This window comes from Oncorhynchus clarkii, chromosome 24 (genome assembly GCF_045791955.1).
Source record: "Oncorhynchus clarkii lewisi isolate Uvic-CL-2024 chromosome 24, UVic_Ocla_1.0, whole genome shotgun sequence".
Taxonomy (NCBI): domain Eukaryota; kingdom Metazoa; phylum Chordata; class Actinopteri; order Salmoniformes; family Salmonidae; genus Oncorhynchus; species Oncorhynchus clarkii.
In genome coordinates, this window is record NC_092170.1 from 34,185,435 (window position 1) to 34,206,371 (window position 20,937).

Consider the following 20,937-nt stretch of genomic DNA (forward strand, 5'->3'; position numbering starts at 1 on the left):
AGAGAGAGGTGTGATGGGAGGAGAGAGAGGTGTGATGGGAGGAGAGAGAGGTCTGATGGATGGCGAGAGGGGTCTGATGGGAGGAGAGAGAGGTCTGATCGGAGGAGAGAGAGGTCTGATGGGAGGAGAGAGAGGTCTGATGGGAGGTGAGGGGAGAATGATGGGAGGAGAGGAGTCTGATGGGAGGAGAGGGGTCTGATGGGAGGAGAGAGAGGTCTGATGGGAGGAGAGAGAGGTCTGATGGGAGGTGAGGGGAGAATGATGGGAGGAGAGGAGTCTGATGGGAGGAGAGGGGTCTGATGGGAGGAGAGAGAGGTCTGATATGAGGAGAGGGGTCTGATGGGATGACAGGGGTCTGATGGGATGACAGGGGTCTGATGGGAGGAGAGGGGCCTGATGGGAGGACAGGGGTCTGATGGGAGGAGAGGGGCCTGATGGGAGGACAGGGGTCTGATGGGATGACAGGGGTCTGATGGGAGGAGAGAGGCCTGATGGGAGGACAGGGGTCTGATGGGAGGAAAGGAGAGGGGTCTGATGGGAGGAAAGAGGTCTGATGGGAGGAAAGGAGAGGGGTCTGATGGGAGGAAAGGTGTCTGATGGGAGGAAAGGAGAGGTGTCTGATGGGAGGAAAGGAGAGGGGTCTGATGGGAGGAAAGGAGAGGGGTCTGATGGGAGGAAAGGAGAGGGGTCTGATGGGAGGAAAGGAGAGGTGTCTGATGGGAGGAAGGAGAGGGGTCTGATGGGAGGAAGGAGAGGGGTCTGATGGGAGGAGAGAGAAGTCTGATGGGAGGTGAGGGGAGTCTGATGGGAGGAGAGAGAGGTCTGATGGGAGGAGAGAGAGGTCTGATGGGAGGTGAGAGAGGTCTGATGGGAGGAGAGAGGTCTGATGGGAGGTGAGAGAGGTCTGATGGGAGGAGAGAGGTCTGATGGGAGGTGAGAGAGGTCTGATGGGTGGAGAGAGAGGTCTGATGGGTGGAGAGAGAGGTCTGATGGGAGGTGAGAGAGGTCTGATGGGAGGTGAGAGAGGTCTGATGGGAGGAGAGAGGAGTCTGATGGGAGAAGAGAGGAGTCTGATGGGAGGAGAGAGGAGTCTGATGGGAGGAGAGGAGTCTGATGGGAGGAGAGGAGTCTGATGGGAGGTGAGGGGAGTCTGATGGGAGGAGAGAGGAGTCTGATGGGAGGAGAGGAGTCTGATGGGAGGTGAGGGGAGTCTGATGGGAGGAGAGAGGAGTCTGATGGGAGGAGAGAGGAGTGTGATGGGAGGAGAGAGAGGTCTGATGGGAGGAGAGAGAGGTCTGATGGGAGGAGAGAGGAGTCTGATGGGAGGAGAGGAGTCTGATGGGAGGTGAGGGGAGTCTGATGGGAGGAGAGAGGAGTCTGATGGGAGGAGAGGAGTCTGATGGGAGGAGAGGAGTCTGATGGGAGGAGAGAGAGGTCTGATGGGAGGAGAGAGAGGTCTGATGGGAGGAGAGAGAGGTCTGATGGGAGGTGAGGGGAGTCTGATGGGAGGAGAGAGGGGTCTGATGGGAGGAGAGAGAGGTCTGATGGGAGGTGAGGGGAGTCCGATGGGAGGAGAGAGGAGTCTGATGGGAGGAGAGGAGTCTGATGGGAGGAGAGGAGTCTGATGGGAGGAGAGGAGTCTGATGGGAGGAGAGGAGTCTGATGGGAGGAGAGGAGTCTGATGGGAGGAGAGGAGTCTGATGGGAGGAGAGAGAGGTCTGATGGGAGATGAGAGAGGTCTGATGGGAGGTGAGAGGAGTCTGATGGGAGGAGAGGAGTCTGATGGGAAGAGAGAGAGGTCTGATGGGAGGAAAGGAGAGGTCTGATGGGACGAGAGGGGTCTGATGGGAGGAGAGGGGTCTGATGGGAGGAGAGGGGTCTGATGGGAGGAGAGGGGTCTGATGGGAGGAGAGGGGTCTGATGGAGGAGAGAGAGGTCTGATGGGAGGAGAGGTGTCTGATGGGAGGTGAGGTGCCTGATGGGAGTAGAGAGGTCTGATGGGAGGAAAGGGGTCTGATGGGAGGAAAGGGGTCTGATGGGAGGAAAGGACAGGGGTCTGATGGGAGGAGAGGAGAGGGGTCTGATGGGAGGAGAGGAGAGGGGTCTGATGGGAGGAGAGAGGAGTGTGATGGGAGGAGAGAGAGGTCTGATGGGAGGAGAGGAGTCTGATGGGAGGAGAGAGGAGTCTGATGGGAGGAGAGAGAGGTCTGATGGGAGGAGAGGAGTCTGATGGGAGTTGAGAGGAGTCTGATGGGAGGAGAGGAGTCTGATGGGAGAGAGAGAGAGGTCTGATGGGAGAGAGAGAGAGGTCTGATGGGAGGTGAGGGGTCTGATGGGAGGAGAGAGAGGTCTGATGGGAGGAGAGGGGTCTGATGGGAGGAGAGAGAGGTCTGATGGGAGGAGAGGAGTCTGATGGGAGTTGAGAGGAGTCTGATGGGAGGAGAGGAGTCTGATGGGAGAGAGAGAGAGGTCTGATGGGAGAGAGAGAGAGGTCTGATGGGAGGTGAGGGGAGTCTGATGGGAGATGAGGGGAGCCTGATGGGAGGTGAGAGAGGTCTGATGGGAGGTGAGGAGTCTGATGGGAGGAGAGAGGAGTCTGATGGGAGGAGAGAGGAGTCTGATGGGAGGAGAGAGGAGTCTGATGGGAGGAGAGGAGTCTGATGGGAGGAGAGGAGTCTGATGGGAGGAGAGGAGTCTGATGGGAGGAGAGGAGTCTGATGGGAGGTGAGGGGAGTCTGATGGGAGATGAGGGGAGTCTGATGGGAGGTGAGAGAGGTCTGATGGGAGGAGAGGGGTCTGATGGGAGGAGAGAGAGGTCTGATGGGAGGTGAGGTGTCTGATGGGAGGAGAGAGAGGTCTGATGGGAGGTGAGGTGTCTGATGGGAGGTGAGGTGCCTGATGGGAGTAGAGAGGTCTGATGGGAGGAAAGGGGTCTGATGGGAGGAAAGGGGTCTGATGGGAGGAAAGGGGTCTGATGGGAGGAAAGGACAGGGGTCTGATGGGAGGAGAGGAGTCTGATGGGAGGAGAGGAGAGGGGTCTGATGGGAGGAGAGAGGAGTGTGATGGGAGGAGAGAGAGGTCTGATGGGAGGAGAGGAGTCTGATGGGAGGAGAGAGGAGTCTGATGGGAGGAGAGAGAGGTCTGATGGGAGGAGAGGAGTCTGATGGGAGGAGAGGAGTCTGATGGGAGGAAAGGAGAGGTGTCTGATGGGAGGAAAGGAGAGAGGTCTGATGGGAGGACAGGGGTCTGATGGGAGGAGAGAGAGGTCTGATGGGAGAGAGAGAGAGGTCTGATGGGAGGTGAGGGGTCTGATGGGAGGAGAGGGGTCTGATGGGAGGAGAGAGAGGTCTGATGGGAGGAGAGGGGTCTGATGGGAGGAGAGAGAGGTCTGATGGGAGGAGAGAGAGGTCTGATGGGAGGAGAGAGGAGTGTGATGGGAGGAGAGAGAGGTCTGATGGGAGGAGAGAGGGGTCTGATGGGAGGAGAGAGGAGTGTGATGGGAGGAGAGAGAGGTCTGATGGGAGGAGAGGGGTCTGATGGGAGGAGAGAGAGGTCTGATGGGAGGTGAGGTGTCTGATGGGAGGTGAGGTGTCTGATGGGAGGTGAGGTGCCTGATGGGAGGTGAGGTGCCTGATGGGAGTAGAGAGGTCTGATGGGAGGAAAGGGGTCTGATGGGAGGAAAGGGGTCTGATGGGAGGAAAGGACAGGGGTCTGATGAGAGGATAGGAGAGGGGTCTGATGGGAGGAGAGGAGAGGGGTCTGATGGGAGGAGAGAGGAGTGTGATGGGAGGAGAGAGAGGTCTGATGGGAGGAGAGGAGTCTGATGGGAGGAGAGAGGAGTCTGATGGGAGGAGAGAGGAGTCTGATGGGAGGAGAGGAGTCTGATGGGAGGAGAGGAGTCTGATGGGAGGAGAGGAGAGGTGTCTGATGGGAGGAGAGGAGAGGGGTCTGATGGGAGGAGAGAGGAGTGTGATGGGAGGAGAGAGAGGTCTGATGGGAGGAGAGGAGTCTGATGGGAGGAGAGAGGAGTCTGATGGGAGGAGAGAGGAGTCTGATGGGAGGAGAGAGAGGTCTGATGGGAGGAAAGGAGAGGTGTCTTATGGGAGGAAAGGAGAGAGGTCTGATGGGAGGACAGGGGTCTGATGGGAGGAGAGAGAGGTCTGATGGGAGGAAAGGAGAGGGGTCTGATGGGAGGAAAGGAGAGGGGTCTGATGGGAGGAAAGGAGAGGGGTCTGATGGGAGGAAAGGAGAGGGGTCTGATGGGAGGAAAGGAGAGGGGTCTGATGGGAGGAAAGGAGAGGGGTCTGATGGGAGGAAAGGAGAGGGGTCTGATGGGAGGAAAGGAGAGGGGTCTGATGGGACGAGAGAGAGGTCTGATGGGAGGAGAGAGAGGTCTGATGGGAGGAGAGAGGGGTCTGATGGGAGGTGAGGGGAGTCTGATGGGAGGTGAGGGGAGTCTGATGGGAGGAGAGAGGAGTCTGATGGGAGGAGAGGAGTCTGATGGGAGGAGAGAGAGGTCTGATGGGAGGAGAGAGAGGTCTGATGGGAGGAGAGAGAGGTCTGATGGGAGGAGAGAGAGGTCTGATGGGAGGAGAGAGAGGTCTGATGGGAGGAGAGAGAGGTCTGATGGGAGGAGAGAGAGGTCTGATGGGAGGAGAGAGAGGTCTGATGGGAGGAGAGAGAGGTCTGATGGGAGGAGAGAGAGGTCTGATGGGAGGAGAGAGAGGTCTGATGGGAGGAGAGAGAGGTCTGATGGGAGGAAAGGAGAGGGGTCTGATGGGAGGAAAGGAGAGGTGTCTGATGGGAGGAAAGGAGAGAGGTCTGATGGGAGGACAGGGGTCTGATGGGAGGAGAGAGAGGTCTGATGGGAGGAAAGGAGAGGGGTCTGATGGGAGGAAAGGAGAGGGGTCTGATGGGAGGAAAGGAGAGGGGTCTGATGGGAGGAAAGGAGAGGGGTCTGATGGGAGGAAAGGAGAGGGGTCTGATGGGAGGAGAGAGAGGTCTGATGGGAGGAGAGAGAGGTCTGATGGGAGGAGAGAGGGGTCTGATGGGAGGAGAGAGAGGTCTGATGGGAGGAGAGAGGGGTCTGATGGGAGCAGAGAGAGGTCTGATGGGAGGAGAGAGGGGTCTGATGGGAGGAGAGAGGGGTCTGATGGGAGGTGAGGGGAGTCTGATGGGAGGAGAGAGGAGTCTGATGGGAGGAGAGAGGAGTCTGATGGGAGGAGAGGAGTCTGATGGGAGGAGAGGAGTCTGATGGGAGGAGAGAGAGGTCTGATGGGAGGAGAGAGAGGTCTGATGGGAGGAGAGAGAGGTCTGATGGGAGGAGAGAGAGGTCTGATGGGAGGTGAGAGGTCTGATGGGAGGAGAGAGAGGTCTGATGGGAGGAGAGAGAGGTCTGATGGGAGGAGAGGAGTCTGATGGGAGGAGAGGTCTGATGGGAGGAAAGGAGATGTGTCTGATGGGAGGAAAGGAGAGGGGTCTGATGGGAGGAAAGGAGAGGTGTCTGATGGGAGGAAAGGAGAGGTGTCTGATGGGAGGAAAGGAGAGGTGTCTGATGGGAGGAAAGGAGAGAGGTCTGATGGGAGGAAAGGAGAGAGGTCTGATGGGAGGACAGGGGTCTGATGGGAGGAGAGAGAGGTCTGATGGGAGGAAAGGAGAGGGGTCTGATGGGAGGAAAGGAGAGGGGTCTGATGGGAGGAAAGGAGAGGGGTCTGATGGGAGGAAAGGAGAGGGGTCTGATGGAAGAATTGAGAGGGGTCTGATGGGAGGAAAGGAGAGGGGTCTGATGGTAGGAAAGGAGAGGGGTCTGATGGGAGGACAGGGTTCTGATGGGAGGAAAGGAGATGTGTCTGATGGGAGGAAAAGAGAGGTGTCTGATGGGAGGAAAGGAGAGAGGTCTGATGGGAGGAAAGAAGAGGGGTCTGATGGGAGGAAAGGAGAGGAGTCTGATGGAATAATTGAGAGGTGTCTGATGGGAGGAAAGGAGAGGGGTCTGATGGGAGGAAAGGAAAGGGGTCTGATGGGAGGAAAGGAGAGGGGTCTGATGGGAGGAAAGGAGAGGGGTCTGATGGGAGGAAATGAGAGGGGTCTGATGGGAGGAAAGGAGAGGGGTCTGATGGGAGGAAAGGAGAGGGGTCTGATGGGAGGAAGGAGAGGGGTCTGATGGGAGGAAGGAGAGGGGTCTGATGGGAGGAAAGGAGAGGGGTCTTATGGGAGGTCTGATGGGAGGAGATATAGGGAGCTCAGAGGGGCTGGTGAAGGTTAGGAGAGAATGTCAACACAGCTGAACCCTTCCTCTCCGTCTGGCTGGGGACACTGTAAATACAGGATTAACGTCCCTCTGTGTGTGTGTGTGTGTGTGTGTGTGTGTGTGTGTGTGTGTGTGTGTCAGTCACCTTCTTGCTCTGCAGTGCTCTCTGAAACAGACGTAGGAAGGAGGCCAGGCTGAAACGGTACATGTTGTTGATCCTAGAGAGGTCTGTTATGACAAAATACATCTTACTGGCACTTTCAGCTAACGGCAGGTATGCATCACGCTCCTGGGGAGAGATGGAGAGAGAGGGAGAGACAGAGGGAAGGGAAGGGAGAGGAGAAAGACCAAGAGGGAGGTGGGAGGAAAGAGGAGGAAGAGGGAGACGAGAAGAGGAAGAGGTAAGGGAGAAGAGGAAGAAACGGGAGGAGAGAGAAGAGGGAGGAGAGAGACCATCAGAACTGGTATCACACTGCCCCCTAGAGGAATAATTATATTTTCCTCATGCACAAACAGAGGTTCAGGTACAGACACACACAGACTTGAGCACACCTCAACTCCATCCCATCTTGACAAAGGCCAAAAGAAACCCACAATTAAAACCAACATTGCTGTTAATAATATAATTCTCTGTAATTGGCTGTAAAGTATCATGTGGGACTCAATGTCCTCATGGTTAATTGAGTTGATAGAGACACTGCTCATTGGGCACACACACAGGCAGACACACAGGCAGACAGCCAGCCAGCCAGCCAGCAAGCCAGCCAGCCAGCCAGGGTGACAGCCAGACAGACAGACAATGACCTTGGTCTAAATGCTTATGATTAAATAAATAAAAAAATCTTTCCCCAACACACAGAGTAACACACACAGAGTAACCTACACAGAGTAACACACAGCGTAACACAGAGTAACACAAACGGCAACACACAGCAACACACAGTATCCATTTAGCTTAACCATTCAGTCTTATTCTCCTCTTCAATCACTCTCTCCCTTCCTCCGTCTCTCCATCTCTCTCCCTCTCATGCACCCTGTCTTCCTCAATCAATCTCTCACACTCAATCTTTCTCCAATCCCTCTCTCTCTCACCCCAGAGCATCTCTGTCTCATCTCTCTTTCACCCCCCTCTCTCTCAGAGTGTTCCATCTGTTCTGACAGACTCCAGACTCTGCTATTCTCCTGTGATTGGTTGATGTATTCTCCTCTGTCATTCACACACAGCAGTTTGGGGTTTTGTGTACAAACCCTATGGGAGGTTGATGAGGAGGTTTACAGCTCAGTGTGTGAGAGGAAGCGGAGTGTGTGTGTGTGTGTGTACGTGTACCTGGTCCAGGGAGGCCTGGAGTCTGTGTGACTCCCTCAGTGAGTCCTGTATGAGGGCACTGCTAGACTTGGTCTGGTTCAGAGAATCGATCAGCTCCTTATTCTCCAGGATATTCCCCTGAGCTGTAGCCAAAGTCTAGAGACAAGAGAGAGAAAGAAGAGAGAGAGAAAGGAGAGAGAAAGAAGAAAGAGAGAAAGAGAGAGAGAAAGAAGAAAGAGAGAAAGAGAGAGAGAAAGAGAGAGAGAAAGAGAGAGAGAAAGAAAAAAACAGAAAGAGAGAAGAGGAGGAGAAAGATACAGAGGAAGGACAGTAGAAGTTAGGGAGAGGTTGTGTGATGTACAGCAGAAGTTAGGGAGAGTGTGTGATGTACAGTAGAAGTTAGAGAGATTGTGTGATGTACAGTAGAAGTTAGGGAGAGTGTGTGATGTACAGCAGAAGTTAGGGAGAGTGTGTGATGTACAGAAGAAGTTAGAGAGATTGTGTGATGTACAGTAGAAGTTAGAGAGAGATTGTGTGATGTACAGTAGAAGTTAGGGAGAGATTGTGTGATGTACAGTAGAAGTTAGGGAGAGTGTGTGATGTACAGTAGAAGTTAGAGAGATTGTGTGATGTACAGTAGAAGTTAGGGAGAGTGTGTGATGTACAGCAGAAGTTAGGGAGAGTGTGTGATGTACAGAAGAAGTTAGAGAGATTGTGTGATGTACAGTAGAAGTTAGAGAGAGATTGTGTGATGTACAGTAGAAGTTAGGGAGAGATTGTGTGATGTACAGTAGAAGTTAGGGAGAGATTGTGTGATGTACAGTAGAAGTTAGGGGGAGATTGTGTGATGTACAGCAGAAGATAGGGAGAGATTGTGTGATGTACAGTAGAAGTTAGAGAGAGATTGTGTGATGTACAGTAGAAGTTAGGGAGATTGTGTGATGTTCAGCAGAAGTTAGGGAGATTGTGTGATATACAGTAGAAGTTAGGGAGAGATTGTGTGATGTACAGCAGAAGTTAGAGAGATTGTGTGATGTACAGCAGAAGTTAGAGAGATTGTGTGATGTACAGCAGAAGTTAGAGAGATTGTGTGATGTACAGCAGAAGTTAGAGAGATTGTGTGATGTACAGTAGAAGTTAGAGAGAGATTGTGTGATGTACAGCAGAAGTTAGGGAGAGTGTGTGATGTACAGCAGAAGTTAGGGAGAGTGTGTGATGTACAGAAGAAGTTAGAGAGATTGTGTGATGTACAGTAGAAGTTAGAGAGAGATTGTGTGATGTACAGTAGAAGTTAGGGAGAGATTGTGTGATGTACAGTAGAAGTTAGGGAGAGATTGTGTGATGTACAGTAGAAGTTAGGGGGAGATTGTGTGATGTACAGCAGAAGATAGGGAGAGATTGTGTGATGTACAGTAGAAGTTAGAGAGAGATTGTGTGATGTACAGTAGAAGTTAGGGAGATTGTGTGATGTTCAGCAGAAGTTAGGGAGATTGTGTGATATACAGTAGAAGTTAGGGAGATTGTGTGATATACAGTAGAAGTTAGGGAGAGATTGTGTGATGTACAGCAGAAGTTAGAGAGATTGTGTGATGTACAGCAGAAGTTAGAGAGAGATTGTGTGATGTACAGTAGAAGTTAGGGAGATTGTGTGATGTACAGAAGAAGTTAGGGAGATTGTGTGATGTACAGCAGAAGTTAAGAGAGAGATTGTGTGATGTACAGTAGAAGTTAGAGAGATTGTGTGATGTACAGTAGAAGTTAGAGAGAGATTGTGTGATGTACAGCAGAAGTTAGGGAGAGTGTGTGATGTACAGAAGAAGTTAGAGAGATTGTGTGATGTACAGTAGAAGTTAGAGAGAGATTGTGTGATGTACAGTAGAAGTTAGGGAGAGATTGTGTGATGTACAGTAGAAGTTAGGGAGAGATTGTGTGATGTACAGTAGAAGTTAGGGGGAGATTGTGTGATGTACAGCAGAAGATAGGGAGAGATTGTGTGATGTACAGTAGAAGTTAGAGAGAGATTGTGTGATGTACAGTAGAAGTTAGGGAGATTGTGTGATGTTCAGCAGAAGTTAGGGAGATTGTGTGATATACAGTAGAAGTTAGGGAGATTGTGTGATATACAGTAGAAGTTAGGGAGAGATTGTGTGATGTACAGCAGAAGTTAGAGAGATTGTGTGATGTACAGCAGAAGTTAGAGAGAGATTGTGTGATGTACAGTAGAAGTTAGGGAGATTGTGTGATGTACAGAAGAAGTTAGGGAGATTGTGTGATGTACAGCAGAAGTTAAGAGAGAGATTGTGTGATGTACAGTAGAAGTTAGAGAGATTGTGTGATGTACAGTAGAAGTTAGAGAGAGATTGTGTGATGTACAGCAGAAGTTAGAGAGATTGTGTGATGTACAGCAGAAGTTAAGAGAGAGATTGTGTGATGTACAGTAGAAGTTAGAGAGATTGTGTGATGTACAGTAGAAGTTAGAGAGATGGTGTGATGTACAGTAGAAGTTAGGGAGAGATTGTGTGATGTACAGCAGATGTTAGGGAGAGATTGTGTGATGTACAGCAGAAGTTAGGGAGATTGTGTGATGTACAGTAGAAGTTAGGGAGAGATTGTGTGATGTACAGCAGAAGTTAGAGAGATTGTGTGATGTACAGCAGAAGTTAAGAGAGAGATTGTGTGATGTACAGTAGAAATTAGAGAGATTGTGTGATGTACAGTAGAAGTTAGAGAGATGGTGTGATGTACAGTAGAAGTTAGGGAGAGATTGTGTGATGTACAGCAGAAGTTAGGGAGATATTGTGTGATGTACAGCAGAAGTTAGGGAGATTGTGTGATGTACAGTAGAAGTTAGGGAGAGATTGTGTGATGTACAGCAGAAGTTAGGGAGATTGTGTGATGTTCAGCAGAAGTTAGGGAGAGGTTGTGTGATGTACAGTAGAAGTTAGAGAGATTGTGTGAGGTACAGTAGAAGTTAGGGAGAGATTGTGTGATGTACAGTAGAAGTTAGGGAGAGATTGTGTGATGTACAGTAGAAGTTAGGGAGAGATTGTGTGATGTACAGTAGAAGTTAGGGGGAGATTGTGTGATGTACAGTAGAAGTTAGAGAGAGATTGTGTGATGTACAGTAGAAGTTAGGGAGATTGTGTGATGTACAGTAGAAGTTAGGGAGAGATTGTGTGATGTACAGCAGAAGTTAGGGAGATTGTGTGATGTTCAGCAGAAGTTAGGGAGAGGTTGTGTGATGTACAGTAGAAGTTAGAGAGATTGTGTGAGGTACAGTAGAAGTTAGGGAGAGATTGTGTGATGTACAGTAGAAGTTAGGGAGAGATTGTGTGATGTACAGTAGAAGTTAGGGAGAGATTGTGTGATGTACAGTAGAAGTTAGGGAGAGATTGTGTGATGTACAGTAGAAGTTAGAGAGAGATTGTGTGATGTACAGTAGAAGTTAGGGAGAGATTGTGTGATGTACAGTAGAAGTTAGGGAGAGATTGTGTGATGTACAGTAGAAGTTAGGGAGAGATTGTGTGATGTACAGTAGAAGTTAGGGAGAGATTGTGTGATGTACATTAGAAGTTAGGGAGAGATTGTGTGATGTACAGTAGAAGTTAGGGAGAGATTGTGTGATGTACAGTATAAGTTAGGGAGAGATTGTGTGATGTACAGTAGAAGTTAGGGAGAGATTGTGTGATGTACAGTAGAAGTTAGGGAGAGATTGTGTGATGTACAGTAGAAGTTAGGGGGAGATTGTGTGATGTACAGCAGAAGTTAGGGAGAGATTGTGTGATGTACAGTAGAAGTTAGAGAGAGATTGTGTGATGTACAGTAGAAGTTAGGGAGATTGTGTGATGTTCAGCAGAAGTTAGGGAGATTGTGTGATATACAGTAGAAGTTAGAGATTGTGTGATGTACAGCAGAAGTTAGAGAGAGATTGTGTGATGTACAGCAGAAGTTAGAGAGAGATTGTGTGATGTACAGCAGAAGTTAGAGAGAGATTGTGTGATGTACAGCAGAAGTTAGAGAGATTGTGTGATGTACAGCAGAAGTTAGAGAGATTGTGTGATGTACAGCAGAAGTTAGAGATTGTGTGATGTACAGCAGAAGTTAGAGAGATTGTGTGATGTACAGTAGAAGTTAGAGAGAGATTGTGTGATGTACAGTAGAAGTTAGAGAGATTGTGTGATGTACAGTAGAAGTTAGAGAGATTGTGTGATGTACAGCAGAAGTTAGAGAGATTGTGTGATGTACAGCAGAAGTTAGAGAGATTGTGTGATGTACAGCAGAAGTTAAGAGAGAGATTGTGTGATGTACAGTAGAAGTTAGGGAGAGATTGTGTGATGTACAGTAGAAGTTAGAGAGAGATTGTGTGATGTACAGTAGAAGTTAGGGAGATTGTGTGATGTACAGCAGAAGTTAGGGAGATTGTGTGATGTACAGCAGAAGTTAAGAGAGAGATTGTGTGATGTACAGTAGAAGTTAGAGAGAGATTGTGTGATGTACAGCAGAAGTTAGAGAGATTGTGTGATGTACAGCAGAAGTTAAGAGAGAGATTGTGTGATGTACAGTAGAAGTTAGAGAGATGATGTGATGTACAGTAGAAGTTAGGGAGAGATTGTGTGATGTACAGTAGAAGTTAGAGAGAGATTGTGTGATGTTCAGCAGAAGTTAGGGAGATTGTGTGATGTACAGCAGAAGTTAGGGAGATTGTGTGATGTACAGTAGAAGTTAGGGAGAGATTGTGTGATGTACAGTAGAAGTTAGAGAGAGATTGTGTGATGTACAGCAGAAGTTAGGGAGATTGTGTGATGTACAGTAGAAGTTAGGGAGATTGTGTGATGTACAGTAGAAGTTAGGGGGAGATTGTGTGATGTACAGCAGAAGTTAGGGAGAGATTGTGTGATGTACAGTAGAAGTTAGGGAGAGATTGTGTGATGTACAGTAGAAGTTAGAGAGATTGTGTGATGTTCAGTAGAAGTTAGAGAGAGATTGTGTGACGTACAGCAGAAAGTGACATTGTGTTGTGTTCTAACTGAAAGGACTGAGAAGTGGACATTTTGTGCATAATGAGGAAGTGGTATGATGTTCAAACGGCAGTGAAACATGTCAGAATATCTAATCAGATATATTATAGCTGCACTGAACACAAATATAAACTCAACATGTAAAGTGTTGGTCACGTTTCATGAGATGAAGTAAAAATATCCCACACATTATCCACAAAAACAAAAAGCTTATTTCGCTCAAATTTTGTGCACAAATTAGTTTACCTCCCTGTTAGTGAGAATTTCTCCTTCGCCGAGATAATCCATCCACCTGACAGGTGGCATATTAAGACGCTGACTAAACAGCATGATCATTACACAGGTTTTGTCCCACAACACAATGCTACAGATGTCTCAAGTTGAGGGAGTATGCAATCGGCATGCTGACTGCAGGAATGTCCACCGGAGTGGTTGCCAGAGAATTTTATGTTCATTTTTCTACCATTAGTCACCTTCAACGTCATTTTAGAGAATTTGGCAGTACGTCCAACCCGCCTCACAACCGCAGACCACGTGTAACCACGCCAGCCCAGGACCTCCACATCCAGATTCTGCACTAACTCTCAGAAACTCTCAGGGAAGCTCCTCTGCATGCGTTGTCCTCGACCTGAATGCAGGTCGGCGTTATAACCGACTTCAGAGGGAAAATGCTCATCTTTGATGGCCACTGGCATGCTGGAGAAGAGGCTCTTCACGGATGAATCCCGGTGTCAACTGTACCAGGCAGATGGCGTTGTGTGGCCGAGTGGTTTGCCGATGTCAACGTTGCGAACAGAGTGCCCCATGGTGGTGGTGGGGTAATGGTATGTGCAGGCATAAGCTAGGGACAACGAACACAATTATATTTGATCAATGGACAGAGATACCGTGACGAGATCCTGTCGTGCCATTCATCCACCACCATCACCTCATGTCTCAGCATGATAATGCACGGCCCCATGTCACAAGGATCTGTACATAAATCCTGGACACTGAAAATGCTCCAGTACTTCCATGGCCTGCATACTCACCAGACACGTCACCCACTGAGCATGTTTGGGATGCTCTGGATCTACATGTACAACAGTGTTATCCAGTTACCACCAATATACACCAACTTCACACAACCATTGAAGAGGAGTGGGACAACATTCCACAGACCACAATCAACAGTCTGATCAACTCCATGTGAAGGAAATGTGTCGCGCTGTATGAGGTAAATGGTGGTCACACCAGATACTGACTGGGTTTCTGATCCACAACCTACTTTTTTGTAAGTTATTTGTGACCAACAGAATCACATCTATACTCCCAGTCATGTGAAATCCATAGAATAGGGACTAATTAGTTTATTTGACTGTAGGTCAGTAAACTCTTTGAAATTGTTGTTTGTTGTGTTTATATTTTTGTTCAGTGTACTTCCACAAAGTATTCCTCTCTACTGTGACTAAGTGTGTGTGGATTGCATAAAGACTCTTCTAGCGTCTGTGTGTGTGTGTGTGTATGTATATTATATATACATACATACATACATACATACATACATACATACATATACACATATATATACGTATATATACACACACACATATACAGTGGGGCAAAAAGTATTTAGTCAGCCACCAATTGTGCAAGTTCTCCCACTTAAAAAGATGAGAGAGGCCTGTAATTTTCATCATAGGTACACTTCAACTATGACAGACAAAATGAGAAAAAATAAATCCAGAAAATCACATTGTAGGATTTTTTATTAATTTATTTGCAAATGATGGTGGAAAATACGTTTTTGGTCAATAACAAAAGTGTATCTAAATACTTTGTAATATACCCTTTGTTGGCAATGACAGTCAAACGTTTTCTGCAAGTCTTCACAAGGTTTTCACACACTGTTGCTGGTATATTGGCCCATTCCTCCATGCAGATCTCCTCTAGAGCAGTGATGTTTTGGGGCTGTTGCTGGGCAACACGGACTTTCAACTACCTCCAAAGATTTTCTATGAGGTTGAGATCTGGAGACTGGCTAGGCCACTCCAGGACCTTGAAATGCTTCTTACGAAGCCACTCCTTCGTTGCCCGGGCGGTGTGTTTGGGATCATTGTCATGCTGAAAGACCCAGCCACGTTTCATCTTCAATGCCCTTGCTGATGGAAGGAGGTTTTCACTCAAAATCTCACGATACATGGCCCCATTCATTCTTTCCTTTACACGGATCAGTCGTCCTGGTCCCTTTGCAGAAAAACAGCCCCAAAGCATGATGTTTCCACCCCCATGCTTCACAGTAGGTATGGTGTTCTTTGGATGCAACTCAGCATTATTTGTCCTCCAAACACGACGAGTTGAGTTTTTACCAAAAAGTTCTATTTTGGTTTCATCTGACCATATGACATTCTCCCAATCTTCTTCTGGATCATCCAAATGCTCTCTAGCAAACTTCAGACGGGCCTGGACATGTACTGGCTTAAGCAGGGGGACACGTCTGGCACTGCAGGATTTGAGTCCCTGGCGACGTAGTGTGTTACTGATGGTAGGCTTTGTTACTTTGGTCCCAGCTCTCTGCAGGTCATTCACTAGGTCCCCCCGTGTGGTTCTGGGATTTTTGCTCACCGTTCTTGTGATCATTTTGACCCCACGGGGTGAGATCTTGCGTGGAGCCCCAGATCGAGGGAGATTATCAGTGGTCTTGTATGTCTTCCATTTCCTAATAATTGCTCCCACAGTTGATTTCTTCAAACCAAGCTGCTTACCTATTGCAGATTCAGTCTTCCCAGCCTGGTTGCAGGTCTACAATTGTGTTTCTGGTGTCCTTTGACAGGTCTTTGGTCTTGGACATAGTGGAGTTTGGAGTGTGACTGTTTGAGGTTGTGGACAGGTGTCTTTTATACTGATTACAAGTTCAAACAGGTGCCATTAATACAGGTAACGAGTGGAGGACAGAGGAGCCTCTTAAAGAAGAAGTTACAGGTCTGTGAGAGCCAGAAATCTTGCTTGTTTGTAGGTGACCAAATACTTATTTTCCACCATAATTTGCAAATAAATTCATTAAAAATCATACAATGTGATATTCTGGATTTGTTTCTCCTAATTTTGTCTGTCATAGTTGAAGTGTACCTATGATGAAAATTACAGGCCTCTCTCATCTTTTTAAGTGGGAGAACTTGCACAATTGGTGGCTGACTAAATACTTTTTTGCCCCACTGTATACACACACATATATATATATATATATATATATATATATATATATATATATATCTCATCATCATTATACATCATTATTTTATATATATATATAAAAAATAAAGGGAACACTTAAACAACACAATGTAACTCAGTCAAGTCAATCACACTTCTGTGAAATCAAACTGTCCACTTAGGAAGCAACACTGATTGACAATAAATGTCACATGCTGTTGTGCAAATGGAATAGACAACAGGTGGAAATTATAGGCAATTAGCAAGACACCCCCAATAAAGGAGTGGTTCTGCAGGTGGTGACCACAGACCACTTCTCAGTTCCTATGCTTCCTCGCTGATGTTTTGGTCACTTTTGAATGCTTGCGGTGCTTTCACTCTAGTGGTAGCATGAGACGGAGTCTACAACCCACACAAGTGGCTCAGGTAGTGCAGCTCATCCAGGATGGCACATCAATGAAACAAACATCTTTCTGGTAAGAAGAGGGGCGGGGGCGTATGCTTTATGGTTAACGAGACGTGGTGTGGTCACAACAAAATACAGGAACTCAAGTCCTTCTGTTCACCTGATTTAGAATCCCTCACAATCAAATGTCGACCGCATTATCTACCAAGGGAATTCTTTTCGATTATAATCACAGCCGTATATATTCCCCCCAAGTAGACACATCGATGGCTCTGAACGAACTTTATTTGACTCTTTGCAAACTGGAATCCACATATCCTGAGGCTGCATTCATTGTAGCTGGGGATTTTAACAAGGCTAATCTGAAAACAAGACTCCCTAAATTGTATCAGCATATCGATTGCGCAACCAGGGCTGGCAAAACCTTGGATCATTGCTATTCTAACTTCCGCGACGCATATAAGGCCCTCTCCCGCTCTCCTTTCGGAAAAGCTGACCACGACTCCATTTTGTTGCTCCCTGCCCACAAACAGAAACTATTACAAGAAGCTCCCACGCTGAGGTCTGTCCAACGCTGGTCCGACCGAGCTGACTCCACACTCCAAGACTGCTTCCATCACGTGGACTGGGATATGTTTCATATTGCGTCAGACAACAACATTGACGAATACGCTGATTCGGTGAGCGAGTTCATTAGAACGTGCGTTGAAGATGTCGTTCCCATAGCAACGATAAAAACATTCCCAAACCAGAAACCGTGGATTGATGGCAGCATTCGCATGAAACTGAAAGCGCGAACCACTGCTTTTAATCAGGGCAAGGTGACCGGAAACATGACCGAATACAAACAGTGTAGCTATTCCCTCGGCAAGGCAAACAAACAAGCTAAGTGTCAGTATAGAGACAAAGTAGAATCGCAATTCAACGGCTCAGACACAAGAGGTATGTGGCAGGGTCTACAGTCAATCACGGATTACAAAAAGAAAACCAGCCCCGTCACGGACCAGGATGCCTTGCTCCCAGGCAGACTAAATAACTTTTTTGCCCGCTTTGAGGACAATACAGTGCCACTGACACGGCCCGCAACCAAAACATGCAGACTCTCCTTCACTGCAGCCGAAGTGAGTAAAACATTTAAACGTGTTAACCCTCGCAAGGCTGCAGGCCCAGACGGCAACCCCAGCCGCGTCCTCAGAGCATGCGCAGACCAGCTGGCCGGTGTGTTTACGGACATATTCAATCAATCCCTATCACAATCTGCTGTTCCCACATGCTTCAAGAGAGCCACCATTGTTCCTGTTCCCAAGAAAGCTAAGGTAACTGAGCTAAACGACTTCCGTCATCATGAAGTGCTTTGAGAGACTAGTCAAGGACCATATCACCTTCACCCTACCTGACACCCTAGACCCACTCCAATTTGCTTACCGCCCAAATAGGTCCACAGACGATGCAATCTCAACCACACTGCACACTGCCCTAACCCATCTGGACAAGAGGAATACCTATGTGAGAATGCTGTTCATCGACTACAGCTCAGCATTTAACACCATAGTACCCTCCAAACTCGTCATCAAGCTCGAGACCCTGGGTCTCGAACCCGCCCTGTGCAACTGGGTACTGGAGGAGGTGAGGGTCCTCGGAGTGTGGTGTCAGGAAAATAACCTCACACTCAACGTCAACAAAACTAAGGAGATGATTGTGGACTTCAGGAAACTGCAGAGGGAACAGCAGTGGAAAGGGTAGTAAGTTTTAAGTTCCTCGGCGTACACATCACAGACAAACTGAATTGGTCCACCCACACAGACAGCATCGTGAAGAAGGCGCAGCAGCGCCTCTTCAACCTCAGGAGGCTGAAGAAATTCGGCTTGTCACCAAAAGCACTCACAAACTTCTACAGATGCACAATCGAGAGCATCCTGGAGGGCTGTATCACCGCCTGGTACGGCAACTGCTCCGCCCACAACCGTAAGGCTCTCCAGAGGGTAGTGAGGTCTGCACAACGCATCACCGGGGGCAAACTACCTGCCCTCCAGGACACCTACACCACCCGATGTTACAGGAAGGCCATAAAGATCATCAAGGACAACAACCACCCGAGCCACTGCCTGTTCACCACGCTATCATCCAGAAGGCGAGGTCAGTACAGGTGCATCAAAGCTGGGACCGAGAGACTGAAAAACAGCTTCTATCTCAGGCCAACAGGCCATCAGACTGTTAAACAGCCACCACTAACATTGAGTGGCTGCTGCCAACACACTGACTCAACTCCAGCCACTTTAATAATGGGAATTGATGTAAAATATATCACTAGCCACTTTAAACAATGCTACTTAATATAATGTTTACATACCCTACATTATTCATCTCATATGTCTATGTGTATACTGTACTCTATATCATCTACTGCATCTTTATGTAATACATGTATCACTAGCCACTTTAACTATGCCACTTTGTTTACATACTCATCTCATATGTATATACTGTACTCGATACCATCTACTGCATCTTGCCTATGCCGTTCTGTACCATCACTCATTCATATATCTTTATGTACATATTCTTTATCCCTTTACACTTGTGTGTATAAGGTAGTAGTTTTGGAATTGTTAGTTAGATTACTAGTTGGTTATTACTGCATTGTCGGAACTAGAAGCACAAGCATTTCGCTACACTCGCATTAACATCTGCTAACCATGTGTATGTGACAAATAACATTTGATTTGATTTTCAATGCGAGCTGTGGCAAGAAGGTTTGCTGTGTCTGTCAGCAAAGTGTCCAAAGCATGGAGGCGATACCAGGAGACAGGCCAGTACATCAGGAGACGTGGAGGAGGCCGTAGGAGGGCAACAACCCAGCAGCAGGACTACTACCTCCGCCTTTGTGCAAGGAGGAGCAGGAGGAGCACTGCCAGAGCTCTGCAAAATGACCTCCAGCAGGCCACAAATGTGCATGTGTCTGCTCAAACGGTCAGAAACAGCCTCCATGAGGGTGGTATGAGGGCCCGACGTCCACAGGTGGGGGTTGTGCAGGACACTTGGCATTTGCCAGAGAACACCAAGATTGGCAAATTCGTCACTGGCGCCCTGTGCTCTTCACAGATGAAAGCAGGTTCACACTGAGCACATGTGATAGTCTGGAGACGCCGTGGAGAACGTTCTGCTGCCTGCAACATCCTCCAGCATGACCGGTTTGGCGGTGGGTCAGTCATGGTGTTGGGTGGCATTTCTTTGGGGGGCCGCACAGCCCCCCATGTGGTAGCCTGACTGCCATTAGGTACCGAGATGAGATCCTCAGACCCCCTGTGAGACCATATGCTGGTGCGTTTGGCCCTGGGTTCCTCCTAATGCAAGACAATGCTAGACCTCATGTGGCTGGAGTGTGTCAACAGTTCCTGCAAGAGGAAGGCATTGATGCTATGGACTGGCCCGCCCGTTCACCAGACCTGAATCCAATTGAGCACATCTGGGACATCATGTCTCGCTCCATCCACCAACGCCACTTTGCACCACAGACTGTCCAGGAGTTGGCGGATGCTTTAGTCCAGGTCTGGGAGGAGATCCCCCAGGAGACCATCCGCCACCTCATCAGGAGCATGCCAGGCGTTGTAGGGAGGAATACAGGCACGTGGAGGCCACACACACTACTGAGCCTCATTTTGACTTGTTTTAAAGACATTACATCAAAGTTGGATCAGCCTGTAGTGTGGTTTTCCACTTTAATTTTGAGTGTGACTCCAAATCCAGACCCCTGTTGTCAGCACATTCAACTATCTAAAGAAAAAAGTATTTAATAAGAATATTTAATTAATTCAGATCTAGGATGTGATACTTTAGTGATCCCTTTATTTTTTTGAGCAGTGTATATACACACACATACATATACATATACAGTGGGGCAAAAAAGTATTTAGTCAGCCACCAATTGTGCAAATTCTCTGACAGGGACTCTTCCAGCGTGAGTGTGTGTGTGTGTGTGTGTGTGTGTGTGTGTGTGTGTGTGTGTCTGTCTGTGTGTACCTCTAACAGAGACTCTTCCAGCGTGGCTAGCTGGATCTTCTTGTCCTCCTCCTGCTGTAACAGACGGGTCTTCTGGGTCTCTAACTCTGGCTTCTCCTGCTGGATGGTCAGAGCTAGGAGCTAATACACACACAACGGATGGGTTGATTAACCAGGAGACAGTCTCAGTGTACAGTAATAAAGCAACGGTAGTGTGTGTGTGTTTTTACCTGTCCTCGCAGGCCAGCTCTGGTGGTGGTGAAGTTGACCTCAGTGACGACAGAGGCAGCGTCGGGGGGGATGAAGGGGGAGGGGTTACGCGTGGCCAGGAACAGACGGAACTCCTCGTTATAATCTATCACCTTATCACCTATCTGAACCACATACCGCGGACCTGGAGAGAGAGAGAGAGATGGAGGGAGGGAGAGAGGGAGGGAGGGAGGGAGAGTGGGAGAGAGAGAGAGAGAGAGAGAGAGAGAGAGAGAGAATGGGAGGGAGAGTGGGAGAGTGGGAGAGAGAGAGAGAGGGAGGGAGAGAGAGAGAGAGAGAGAGGGAGAGAGAGGGAGGGAGAGAGAGGGAGAGAGAGAGAGGGAGAGAGAGGGAGAGAGAGAGAGGGAGAGAGAGGGAGGGAGAGAGAGAGAGAGAGACAGAGAGATGGGAGGGAGAGTGGGAGAGAGAGAGAGAGAGAGAGAGAGAGAGAGAGACAGAGAGAGAGACAGAGAGAGAGACAGAGAGAGAGACAGAGAGAGGGAGAGAGAGAGAGAGA

At 48.4% G+C, this 20,937-nt stretch overlaps 1 protein-coding gene across 1 annotated transcript in view; it reads right to left on the minus strand.

Moving 5' to 3' along the window:
• The window catches only part of LOC139382646 (dynein cytoplasmic 2 heavy chain 1), a 263,106-nt gene that overhangs the window by 130,232 nt on the left and 111,937 nt on the right, over positions 1-20,937 (minus strand). The window contains exons 58-61 of the mRNA XM_071126737.1: positions 20,402-20,565; positions 20,193-20,312; positions 7,578-7,712; positions 6,396-6,539 (exon numbers count right to left, since the gene is read on the minus strand). Coding sequence (XP_070982838.1) covers positions 6,396-6,539; positions 7,578-7,712; positions 20,193-20,312; positions 20,402-20,565 — 563 coding nt within the window. The remainder of the gene's footprint in view (positions 1-6,395; positions 6,540-7,577; positions 7,713-20,192; positions 20,313-20,401; positions 20,566-20,937) is intronic.